Source organism: Nothoprocta perdicaria, unplaced genomic scaffold (genome assembly GCF_003342845.1).
Source record: "Nothoprocta perdicaria isolate Ctin4 unplaced genomic scaffold, notPer1 scaffold_50, whole genome shotgun sequence".
NCBI classification, from domain to species: Eukaryota; Metazoa; Chordata; class Aves; order Tinamiformes; family Tinamidae; genus Nothoprocta; species Nothoprocta perdicaria.
Window position 1 is genome coordinate 2,393,544 of NW_020455755.1, and position 13,131 is coordinate 2,406,674.

General features: G+C 43.4%; 1 protein-coding gene across 1 annotated transcript in view; it reads right to left on the reverse strand.

The window, feature by feature from the left end:
- The window catches only part of VMP1 (vacuole membrane protein 1), a 49,731-nt gene that overhangs the window by 20,934 nt on the left and 15,666 nt on the right, over positions 1–13,131 (reverse strand). The window contains exons 6-7 of the mRNA XM_026047796.1: positions 12,163–12,327; positions 8,190–8,321 (exon numbers count right to left, since the gene is read on the reverse strand). Of these exons, the coding sequence (XP_025903581.1) occupies positions 8,190–8,321; positions 12,163–12,327 (297 nt within the window). The remainder of the gene's footprint in view (positions 1–8,189; positions 8,322–12,162; positions 12,328–13,131) is intronic.

Sequence of the window (13,131 nt, forward strand, 5' to 3'; positions counted from 1 at the left end):
AAAAAAAAAAAAAAAAAAAAAAAAAAAAAAAAAAAAAAAAATCCCCAAATCCCCAAACCTAAAGGGACAGTAAAAAGAAATGAAACATTTTGCTGCTGACAAGTTTCTCCTCTGGAGAAGCATTAAGGTACAACTTGGTTCAGGACTTCACCACACCGTGTGGCCTTAGGAAAAGTCCTCTGCTTCTCCAAGAACCCAACAGGACGCACCCCACCTGCAAGGCCTCATCCCAGGCCTTGGCCAGCTTGTTTTATACCTGCATTTATGCTTAGTTTTAAAATCGGTTGCACAAGTTTTTCTCTATTGCAATGAATTAAATCTGGCAGATTTAGTTAACATGTTCCAGCAGCAAAATTCTATTTTGACTCTTTTCTCCTGACTTAGCATCAGGACACAGAGCAGTCTCAATTTATTGGTCACAATGAAATTATGAAGCTTTTATATTTTCTTACTSTCTGAAAACACAGCTAGTCGAAGGTTACCAGGGAAATCTGAACAAAATACCAAAGTTGTTGTATAGATAGTAACAAGTAGGATGTAGAATTGACTACAGGTAGGATTCATCCTCGTGCTTGACACCCTGATGTAACTTGCACATCCACATAAGTGGACAATCCGTCAAAATCTGGAGACAGTTTATGTTATAATATTAGTTTCTTATTAGAAACAAAGTTAAATTATCTGAATAACAACCTGAGCAGAAGAATGTTATTCCCCAAACACTGAAGACAACAYATTAAACTACCCTCTATTAAAATTATAAATTCCTTAACATTTAAAAAGCTGGCTACAAAGACAGTGCCCCTTTTTATATAAAAATCTGAGTTATGTTAAAAATGAGCTGCACAGTATTTTGCTGCTTCTGGCTTTCTATTACAACACAATGGAATCAAACACAACTTATGGGAGAATGACCATTTGTGGTTAGGCAATGAACTCTAGAATTTCAGAGGACTGGGAAGAATTATTAACTCATTGAAATAACATATTAACTGCAGAAGAGCAGTTCTGAAGAAGTCAGACAGCTACCTATAGGCTACAACATACATCCCAGGGAAGCAGCTGGGAGCAGCAATGTTTAGTGGCCAACAGGGCAACCTAGAGATGAGAAGAACTGAGATGGAGGCACAGCTGATGGTCATTGCCTAGCGCTACAAGCTGTTCATTACTCAGTGACCAAAGCAGCCCCCTTTAACCTGCCCTGCGTGATGTGAAGGTGACAGATCTCAGGAGACACGTAAGGGCTGAGAAAGCGGTGAACCGAAGAGTCTGATGGGCGTGAAGGAAACGTCCTGCGCTGGGAGAGACCACGCTGTTAAAACACACTGGGCAAAGAGGTTTTCGAGCATTTTTCAAAGCAGCAAAGGAAGCAGCACATCCAAGAAACACCAACTGGATAACCAGAGAGAATGGAAAAGGTGCCTAACTTGGTGACTTTGCAAAATCAGATGAGTTTATGAATAACTAGGTGTAACAGAAGAGCGGCATTTATTCTCACCATAATCAGATTTTAAAACCATTTTTGGAAATGAAAGACTCCAGAAGCCCCAGCTAGAGCCGCTGTCAGGAGGATGCAAGTTGACCAGCTCTTGATTAGACAGAATTTTAGCAGTAGGTACCTTTAGGTATTTTCCTCATTTCCTGCACCAATGTAAACACATTTTATTTATATCCCTTACTTTGCTCTCTCTCCAGGACCCTATAGGAAGAACCAGCAAATACATTTTCTCGATCTCAACTTCGCTTCCAAGCTTTTAGATAACTACAGTCCAACACTCTGTCTGGATTTGGAAGGGACATATCAAACCAAACACATATTACAGAGTTCAGAGAGTTAATAGGGACTCTCAAATGCTGGCATTTTCCCTAGGCAGAACCCAAGCTCTCACTTCCAAATAAGCAACAAAATAAAAGCCCTTTTGCTTCTCACTTAAAGCATAAAGAAATTTTGCAAAGAATAAGACAATTAAAGGAAACAGTTTGAAGGAAGGGGAAGGAACGTGTCATTTCAGAGCCTTATCAGATCTGTCCTATAGAGCAGTGGCCCTTCTACCACATCCCCTGCCACCTCTAAGTCTCCTCATCTCAGATCTGTACAATAGGACTAAGTGACATGTCCCCTTTGACACTTTATAAGTTTATATTGCTGTATGAAAGCAGGAAATAAAACTTATTTTCCCTTTGCTTGCTAAGAAGCTGCTCTCCGGTTACCTCTTGCAGGAGATCTCAGTGAGCAGATCCGCAGYTGGCTCCACCAAAGACTGTCCCGAGTTTGGCACATCGGGGAAAGCTGCAAGGCTGCTCGGGCTGCCCAGAGAGGTTGTGCAGGCTCCATCCATGGAGGTTTTCAGGACCAGGCTGGATAAACCCCGAGCAGCCTGGCCTGATCTCACAGCTGAGCCCACTCTGAGCAAAAAGTGAATTAGAGGATACACCTGAGGTCCCTTTTTAACCTGATTTTTTTTTTCTGCGATTTCACTGCTCCAAACAGGATAGCAGCATCCACATATATGTAGTGAAGAACAAAGTAAAATAACCAGCTACGCTGCTTTAGTTACTGTCACCAGGAAAGGCAGCAGTTCTCATTTACCAAATATATTGACCACTTGAATCCCTGACAAAGCAGGACGAAAGAATCTGCTGCTCCTCCTGGAAGGACCTCAGACACAAGCTGAGGAAGACAACGCTCACACGCAAGAAAAACACATATATAAATTAATCATGGGCAATTTCTTACACAACTGACAAATGTTTTACACAAACATACACCTTCCGATGCAGCCTCGCCAGCAGATGTGTAAACCTAAGCAAACCTCTTGCTTCTCCTTGCAGAGAGGTTGTAGCAGAGGTTCCCAGACTACTTAGAGAAGTAGTCTGCATACCAGACTCTCATGCAGCCGAGAGGTATTTGAACAGTGTCTGGAGCAAGAAAACCAAACAAAAAATAAATAAAAAACCAAAAAGGAGTAATTTTCCTGATTGTGATACAAGAATTAATTTTTATCAGTTATTACGGCTTCCCTTGGCAAACTATTCCTGAGACAGCTCATCTGCCTAAGCTTTTGGCAATTTATGTGCCTTTCTCAAAACACTGGAGACTTCTTAATTTTACTGGTTTTTTTTTTTCAGTTTTTAATTTATCCTTTATTGTATACAAAATCTTGCATACACCTACTTGTAAACAGCTCAACTGTGAGATTAATCTGAATATTTCAGAGAYACTGGAGAAACAGCACAGATTTATTCCTAAGCAAACACAAAGGCTTTTTCTCTCCCCAGACAAAGTTCCTGGAAAAGTTCACTTAAGATATGGAGTGGTTTTGGTTTTTTTTTTTTCCTATAGGGATTGCAATTGGGAAGAACTTCCTATTTGCCCTGGTAACAGCAAAACAGCAAGTAGCAGAATCCCTCCAGCCGCTTCTCCGCAACAGCAATGCAGAAGTGGCTAGCGAGGCTTCCAGTTGGCTCCGTGGGATTCCTTCTCCAAGGATCCTATCTGCTCAAAGCGTGAGCTCTGCTACTGAGCAAATTCCTCAGAGCAAAACATCTCCACGCTGAGCGAGAACATCACAAAGCAACCCAGATTTCCTTGGTGCAAGAAGGTATGTACTTCCACACCAGGGATTAAAATACACTTGAGAAAAAGGAGTTTTAACAAATGGATGCATCACAAAGAACATTTCCAAGAAGAATGTGAAGAAGTCATCCCCAGATCACCATTAGCAAACGCAGGCACCGCTGGTGGCTGTTTTGCTCCCTTATCTGCTTGCAGGTGTGCAAATGAAGGGAACAAAAGCGCAGGAGGCCAGTGCGGAGGTGGCTTGCGCAGTCCTTGCTCACAGCCCTTATTGTCACCCTGCTGCTGCGTTAACTCTTCACTAACCTTCACACCCTCCTTACACCAGTTCCCATGTCGGCAGCTTTCATCGACGCATTCCAAACGACTGCAAGTTTGATTAATTTTTAATCACAGGCCAAGATATGAAGGCAAGAAACTTCCACAAGGAATTTTAACAAATGCACGTGGCCAACTTGGAGGACCCAGCTCCAGCCACCTCCTTCCCGCCTGGCACAATTCATAAAGAGAGGAAGTTGACGAGGAAGGGGGGGACTGGGAGACAGAGCACCAGAAGTTATGAACGGAATTTGATGCCGGGTTTCAACAAGTTATTTCTGGGAAAGGGAAAGAGGAAAAGAAAAAAAAAAAAAAAAAAAGAAGTCAAGGTTTTCCATTTATTGTACGTGCCGCTTTGCCACTTCCATTTTTGTAACTGCCTCGCGAAAACCTGCCCTGTGGTCTGCTCCGACTTCTTCGTTTCGCCTGCAGGAAACCCTTAAAACCTTTTGATCTGACGGGGCAGCAGCCAGCGAAACCTCTCCGAGCCAGGGCTTATCAGATATTAATGATTAGCTTAATTAGGGGAGAGACCCACTTTGGCCACCTTGCTTTACCCAGCTAATTAAGTACCACTTTGCTGATTAGCCCAGGCTAACCCATTCCAGGCGGATGAGGTCAGGGCATCGTGTCAGAACAGCGCCAGGTCCCGGAGGAGCTGGGCCTGGGTGTGGTGCTGCACTCTGCTCCGCTCCGGCGAGGAAAAGCCCCACGCTGCGACGTGGGAAAGCGCTGCCGCCGCTCGAGGCCCTGGGGCCCGGCGAGGAAGATGGTTTCGCCAAGCGCCCCTATCGCCAGGCCCATCAGTTTAACCCCTTGGCAGCGGGGAGCCGGCAGCGGAGCAGGAAGCAGCGCGGTGGAAGCCCTGACGCAACGCAAACCGACGCAGTTGCAGCTCGCCTTCGTACGAACCCTCTCGAGTCCACGTTGACAAATTCTTTAACAAGCCCTGTGGTTACAGGGAAGCTGGTTTCAGTCTGAGTCATTCCTGTTCAAACAGTTTACTGGAAATGGAGGGGAGGGGGAATTTTCAGAGAAGTCATGTGATGGCCAGACAAACCACAACGAGTGAAGGTTCAGCGGAGTCAAAAACAGGTCCCAGCAGCGCCCGACAGCCAGTGTGCAGAGGACACTCCATCGGCGAGCCACGGCTCCGGACGCTTCGTGGGGATTTAACCCTTTTCCCGGCTTGTATTCTTCCAAAGGAAGGCAAGGACACAATTGGGAGAGTAAACAAGCAGCAGTAAACTGATAGTAACGTAGGCAACTAGGAAATATTTTTGCGGGGAAACCTGGCTGCAACAACCCTGCACAGAAGCACGGCCCRACGTGCAAGTCATTAGTTCTTAAATACATGCCACTTACTGAATCCACATACTTACGGTCATTAAGGATTAGATACACAAAGATACTGCTTACTTTCTCTCAGGAAGGAGCACTGTGATACAGCTCAGGCCCACACACTGCCCATTATCACTAAGCACCATTKAGGAAAGCTTCATTTTCACCCGAAACCTCTACCAGCTTTAAGAGTTTCAGCATGACAGGGGGATGAGAAAACACTCAGCAATCAGCACCTCCGGCACCGTCAGACAGCAGAGCCCCTGCACACGTGTGTGCGCAGGCACGGAGCGGGGCCGAGCTCAGCGAGCGCTGGGTTATTAGCAATGTGCTGCCCCAGCACTAAGGAGAGGACTCACTTCCCCTAATTGCGAGGTTGGTTTGAGTAGCCGTGCTGGAGATATTCCCCCGCACTACGAAAGGGGAGCGCCGAGAGGAAAACGAAACGGCAGCGCTCTGCAGCGGGGCCGGCAGAGAAGCAGTAGCGCCCGAGATACCGTTTAAGACATCCGTCATTTTTAAGACACCCGTCATTTCTAAGCGCAGCGCTAAGCGGGWCCAGATCAGCCCGGGCCGCTGCGTTTCTGTTGCGTGCGGGGCTCTGCACTGTGTGCAGCCCGGAGGAGCAGAGCGCCCCGCGCACAGCCCACGCTGCCCTCCACAGACTCTTCAAAGTAAATAACATAAATAATATTTTACTTGGTGTAATTTTGAATGGGACACTAATCCTTTAAGCTGTTCAGTGCTTCTAATTTCCGCTCTTTTTTTTTTTTTTATATCAAAGCACCAAGCTAGTGAGCACACATTCCCCCTCACAAACCGTTCGGGCTGGATACATTCATAGCCTATTCTCACTAGAGAGGATCCTCATCTGTTTCTCAAAATTGCCATTGTTTTTGAGAGGCAGCAGCAGCGAGCCCRCTAAACAAAACACACGCAGGCAGGAACGTCAAGCCGCTTGGCTTTGCCTCCTGGGCACAGAGAGGGAAGCTGTTCTTCAAAATCCAACACACCCAAATCCAGGCTTTTGAGACGTGCAGGATGAAGCGAGACCTTTACGCTGAAAGGGGACCTTCTRTCACTTGACGTCAACCATTTGTAGTGGTCTCCATGGCATGAGACACTTGACACAGCCCCTCTTTTCTTAAGCAGACCGCTTGAGTTTTTGCAGAGTGGGAGATGCAGAAGCAGGCAATGAAAACTGGTATTAAGCAATTTAAAAATAGACTTTATAACTCCTCATGAAATAGCAGTTACAGAGCCAATAACGATAAGTTATGCTTACAATGCTGGGATTTACTCAAGGTCATAGGAACAGGCAAGCCTGTCTCCCACAGACATCTAGCAAAAACACGATAGGAGCCAAAAGCAAGAAGGAAGTCATATTTGCAAGTGGAAAAAACTGAACTGTCAGTTTTATGAGTGCAATACAATTTAATCGGATTGTCAAAGCCTCATGTTAAGAAGRTTTTATAGAAACCAAACCACAAGGGTAGTTTAAAGATTTTTTTTTCTGGCCATCCATCCACAAAACAACATGTTTCAAATCCAAATTCAGTTTGCCAAGAGAATAAAATCAAAAGTACTGGTAAAAAACATCATCATGTTTCTTAATTAATTACACAACACCACTTGTTTACAAAGGACAGTCAATACAGTTGGCTATAGCTTTGGCCTGTCCTGACAGATGCTCTCTAGCAAAAACTTCTGTGCGTTACAGAAACCACCTCTGGCTGCTCGCAGGGTACAATTTGCTGGGAGAGTTTCAGTGAACAGAGCTAGCATTTCAGCTCTGAAGTATTTGATTGATTTGGGGTATTTTTTTAGGTGGAATTTATTTTCATACAGCTGGGGATTATCTCGCAAAATAAATACTGACAATAGGACAAAGATCAATGCCTTTTTTTTTTTTGCTAAAGCATCTTTAAAGATTTAGAAGATATTTTACTATTTATATTAGCAAAAACACCCTTTGGGACTATCCSATGTTCTCACGAAAACAGGTTTTAATATGAGTTTTACTATATGGTATTAGTATTGCCGTATTACCAGATTGCACCAAATATTTCCAAGCCAACTGCTCTTTTTTGAGGGAGTGCCAAAGAAATGCAAAAAAAAAGAAATAATATTGTATCAAGAAAACACCCTGGCAGGAGTTAGGTAAGTTAAAAGACAGCTTTGCTGGTAAATAGCATCTGCTGTTTTTTTCATAGCAGTCTCATGACCCACTTTGGTTTTGGTAGACAAAACAAGAGTTAAGAAGGAAAAACATAGAAGAGAAATACAGTGGTGAAAAGTTTGAGGAAAGTATGTTTAACTTCTTTTAAGACACAGTTAATAACTTGTGAAGAAGATGCAAACTCCTGACCTGAATAAAAATCATCAACAGTAATATCTAACAGATCAGCACTGGTTGCAAAATATGCTGTAATGCAAGCAGCATCACGAAAAAAAGTAACAAGAACAACAAAAAGGGATTCAGAGCAGTTTGGCTACATTTTCACACCAGGAAAAATATGTTTCCTCAGGCTGAGGAATGGGTCATGCTCCAGCCCTACAGGCTGCTAGGGGCAAGGCAGGTAAATGTCATCTCGAGGGGATGTACTGGCTGAATAGAGTTTTCAATTCAGCTATTTTAAAATCGTGTTTATTATAGGAGCTCCTCAACCACCAATCTGTTAGGCCACTTTGAACCTACCTCTGTTCTGTTCTTGAAAGTTCAGAACAAAACAAAATGGCATTTGTACCAAATACTTTGGCTCTATAGCCCTCAGGAAGCTACCCTGCTAATCTCGGTGTGATGACAGGTATCTCTGTGCAGCAGAGGATCTTCTCCCACCCCGGGGAAGTCCCCTCTGAAGAGGCACCAACTTTTTTTGGCCCATTTTCCATTTCACAGGAACAGGTATTTATTCCCTCTGATTTGCCCCGTGCTTTTTTGCACTGTTCTTACTTGTGCAGTCTCTGCATGTTCCAGCATCTCCTCGAATTCCTGGTACTCCTCATCATCAGGTTCAGCACCAGAGAGCCGGGCCGCCCGCGCCATGAAGTATGGAGGCAGCTCTCCTATGGCCGTGCCTGCACCCTGCGGGAAGAGCAATTCTGATTCAGTCTCGTGCGTGTGCTAAAATCAGCGCCGTGATGCGCACAGCCCCCTGGACACCTCAACCGATGAGAAGCCGTGAACATACAGCAACTCCTGCAACACCAGCTGCTTCCTAAAGCTTCCTTTGACCTACCACGATCAATTCCCCCTGCTTTCAAACACAACATGGTCCCTCTGAAACCTCTCCCCCTTCCCAACCCCTCACGCTCCACGTTTGCGTTGCCAGACTGGGCTTTTCTCAGCCCGGGGAGGCTGCAGCCCATGCACCGACGCGCTCCCTGACTCAGCAGGGGCCGCGCTCCCCCCGCGCCGCACACATTTGCCGGCATGTGACAGCCCCTTGGAAAAGCCGGGAAGTCCTCCCGGAGCCTGGGCTGTCACAGCCCCGGCTCGTGCGGTCACAAGACTTTGGCGCAACCGGTTGGGAGAAAAACAGGCTCCGGTTTTACTACAGCTGCGAGCAAGGAAAATAAGGTTGAGCAAAGCCTCGGCTCCCTCTAAAATGGAAAAAAAAAAAGGCAGGCGAGGGAACCCGAGATGAAAGCACAGCTCCTTTTTCACCACAGGAAAATTATATTTGTTTTCTCAGGACATCAAATGACTCATCTCAGGCTTGTGGGTAAACGCAGCTTTAACTTAACCCCCCCAAAAAAAGTTAAGATTGAACATATGGATAAACAGAAGCTAATGAAACAGGAACTTGGATTAGACTCAAAATGGTTTAAATATAGGACAGGTAACAGCACAATAGTTGGGTGCCACACTGGAAAGGCGCTAAAATTTAGCTCCGTGCAGATGGCTTTTCTTTCCTGGGGTCGGGAGTAACAAAAGCTTCTCTATTTCTTTGAAGCAGCGGTAAAGCTTTTCAGCTTCCTTTGTTGCAGTCCCCTTCGCAGCTGCATGCGAGGGAGAATTCCAGCTGCTGCCGCCTCTACCCCGAATCCACAGGTTGCTTTTCAAAGCTGCTGAATTCCCAGCACACAAAACACAGCCTCACATGTTTATCCCCTTGTTTTCCACAGAAGAAACAAATGTCAACGGACGCAGCAAGCTGAACATCACTCATCTGCCTGTTTCTGGCACCGGGAACGATAAGGCTGAGAACAGTAGCAAGAGCGCTGCAGAAAAATTAACTTGAGGTTATGTTCTTAGGGTGATGTAAGAACAAAGAGTCACATTGCTGCTCAGGCCTCTGCCAATTTGCTTTGGCTTCATTTGGTTAACTGAGGAAGAGGTTCGCATGCGTGTACAGGACATGAACTTTCTTTAAACGGGCTAAGTCACATGCTTACGATTACAAAACCTTTCAGAAGCACAAAAAAAATCATATGATTTCATGTCTGTTGGAGATAGGTTCCTTAAGCACAGAAAAAATAAAAAGCACCAGTTCAGGATCGGAGCCAGTAACTATTTAACTGCTTTTTGTAACATTAGCTGTCAGTTTGCACGTTAAGGGTGAAGGTTTGCTCAGAGATTCTCTAAACTAACAATGGATTGGAAAACCAAGTGCTAATCAAAATTCTTTTGCACAAATACGTTCAGAAAAGGAAATTGGGAAATTACTCCACTAGAAAGAGTCTTTTAAAGGAATTTTGTCCCGGTTAGGACACAGGCTGCCTGTTCTGCTAATCCCGTGCAATTAAATATTTTTATTCTTTCCCCTTATTTCTTGTAAAAAAACACCAAAAAAAGCTGCAACGCATTAAAAACGTAGGGCACTATTGAATTCCTCGTCCCCATGGGATGGAAGGCTGTGAAAACTGGCATACACCTAACTGATTGTTTCAGAGAGCCCTTCTGCAGGCCAGGACTGGCGGAGCCAAATTTTATAGTGATTTAAAAAGCATCATTCCTGTTTCACCTAATAATTCCTTCGATCCGGGGATATTTAATCCTAGTAACACTCATTATCAACAAAAACAGCTATCATTGACATGCAGGGGAGTAGTAATGCCTTTTAATCTCTGGAATAAAACTGTACCTGGTTTAAGTTGCCTGAAACAGCCACTAATGTTTTTGTGATCTGAATCAAGTCCCTTGTGCAGATAAATCCCTGCCTTCGAGCCTTGTAGGATACTTAGTCTGGGCTGCTTTACAGCCAGAGATCTGCAAGTCCCTGCTGGGACCATCCCGCTTTCACCCTAGCACGTGAAAATGCCTGTTGCTACCACCCTCCTGTCTCCCTTCCAACAGTCAAGAGACTGGCCAGGTTTCATTCTGGAACAACACATAATTTTGCTTTACAAATCCAAAGGAAACAGGACATCGGTGCTATGGCAGCAGCTCCTCACAGGGCTCCATGTGCTGAGTTAGCAGCACTTCTATGTATACCCAATTATTCTTTTTTTTTTTTTTTGAGTCTATCCAGTGGTTATCAGGTAAATTCAGATTTTAGATTTAATTAGAAGTTCCTGGTTTCAATAGCAAAAAAMCCCAAAATGCGAGTTGATGCAGCTATGCACAGACTAGGAATTAATTTATGCCTGATTTCAATGTGAAGGGGAAAAATAATTCAAATCAAATTCTTTTAGCAACAAATTGAGCTGCAAAAAATCAGTTATCATCTGCTTTCCTTTCCGGAAGTCATTTGCTTTTCAGTATGGGGACATTTGCTTTAGAAGCGACAGAAGCAAGGGGAAGTTTCTTCAACAGCTTCCATAAAATGTGAACTGGAATTCGGACAAAAGAAACATACTGGAAGCAGCAGCAGCAGTTGCCAGTTTGCTTTGGCTTACAGGAAATTTGCAGGCGATGTTTATGTACTCATGAAACGTTCCAAGAAAGCATAACATTGCACTAGACACCACAGGGAGATGGAGGATGCTCCCAAGGGAAGTGCCAGCAGAGACAGAGTTCAGTGAAAAGGTAGTGGACAGGGAATTTGAAGGCAAGAGGAGAGGGGAAGGACAGCTAGCAGCCAGGCTTGCTCTTTTCCCTGGCCTGCACCAACACAAGCAGCTCAAATGTGGGGTGGAAGGTGCTCTCTGCTCTCCGGGAGGCTCCTTCCAGCCTCAGAAGATACAAGCCCGCAACGCCTGCAACGTTAGTAATTCATTCCCGAACTACTTAATTCTCAGCGTTCACTTATTTTAGCTGCCAAAGATTAAGCAATAGATGTTTACCCCGAGTTGCATTTTTGTTTTGCAACCCCAGAAACCTAAGTGTAAATGCTATTTTTATTACTCCAGTCTTCATTAAACAAACTCAAGCAGGAGGAGGGAAATAAAAAAAGGGAGTTTGCTTTCATGGTCTTATAAATACTTGCACCCAAAGTCAGTCATCTCTATCTACTTACCAAGCATTCAGGCAATTCTGGCCTCTAATTAGAAAAAGTGATTTTTATTATTATTTTTTTTAAATGCTACTTTGCTTCCTGAGATTGTTATAATCTGCTTTCGCTGTTAATACAAGCTACAGGCCCAAAGTCTTGGAAATTATTCATTGCTTAAGTGCAGGCAGTGTAAGACCTGACAGTTCCATATTCACTTGGGATACAGACACCCATTCTTGGTCTTACCTTTGGAATAAAGCATCTCGCAGCACATGAGTGCTTCATACTACGCTTTAGAAGAACAGTCTGTCTGCAGCTGATAAAAGATGGCTTAGTATTTACCACTTTGCTTTAAAGGTTATTAAAAGTATATAGGAATAGAAGAGACAAGTATGACCAGGCAAGTTTAAGTTCATATTGCAGATATATACATTACTGGTAAAATAATGGTCTACACTGCTAACAATTTCAGCATTTTTTGTGCACTGGTGGACACAGAAATTAAATACATATATTAAGAGTGTTTGAGTTTTATAAACAAAAGCTTACCCACATGCAGGCCTCTAGCCTGACTTTTGAGATGATAGCCCATAAAGAGATGGATCCTTCAGTCTCCTCATCAGGGCAGATGATTTGATCTGGGTAAGGCGGCTCAGGAAAATTAACTGAATTACATTCATATGCAGCAAGAGTAACTGATGCAATGTGTGGGCCCTGAAAAAAAAAAACACAATTTCACACACATTTAATGTTAGTTTAACTAACAGTTAAAATTAGAAGCATGTTTTGCTCTGATGCAAGGAACTTGGGTTAAAATATAGTGTTTCTTGCTTGCAATTTTAATTATTYATGTTAGACGATGGAGGTGATTTAAGTTTTATGCTAAAAGAAGTTTTGAATGACCGGGACCTCATGGCATCTAACAGAGCTCCTTCATTACTTCTGGCTCTTTCTCCCCAAATCAGAAAGCCAGTAATTCCTCAGTGTTGCTTAATCTAAGTCAGTCATTCCACGTATCCAAGAAAGTGACTTTACTGCCGTTTCCTAAAGATAGTTTGAAATGTAAATCAAAGTCTAAGTGTTGTTTAAATGTCATGCAAGTGAATTACGTACACAAAATCTTTTTGTGATAAAGAGATTTTGAGGATAGACCTCAAAAAAACCCAAAACCAAGAGAAAAACAAAACAAAATAAAAAGTCTAGCAAACACACGCTCAAAAATTCTCTACAGGAATTCAAGTGCTACACGCTTAAAAAGCCTGGAAAAATCCCCATTATTTTTACACAAAAGTAATTCAAATAGACCGTAGCCTGAGCACTAGATACAGAGATAAAAAAGAAATCATGTAAAAAGTTAAGTGACATTGTTGGGGAGAGAAAGTACTGAGCTCAACTTTATTTTCATAAAGTTGTAGATTTAAATAAACTGTTAAAAAATTATTTACATGCAGGGCAAAAATTGCTCAAACTTTATCTTCTGCTATTATTTGGTGCATTTAGTTGTCATCTTGGGAAACA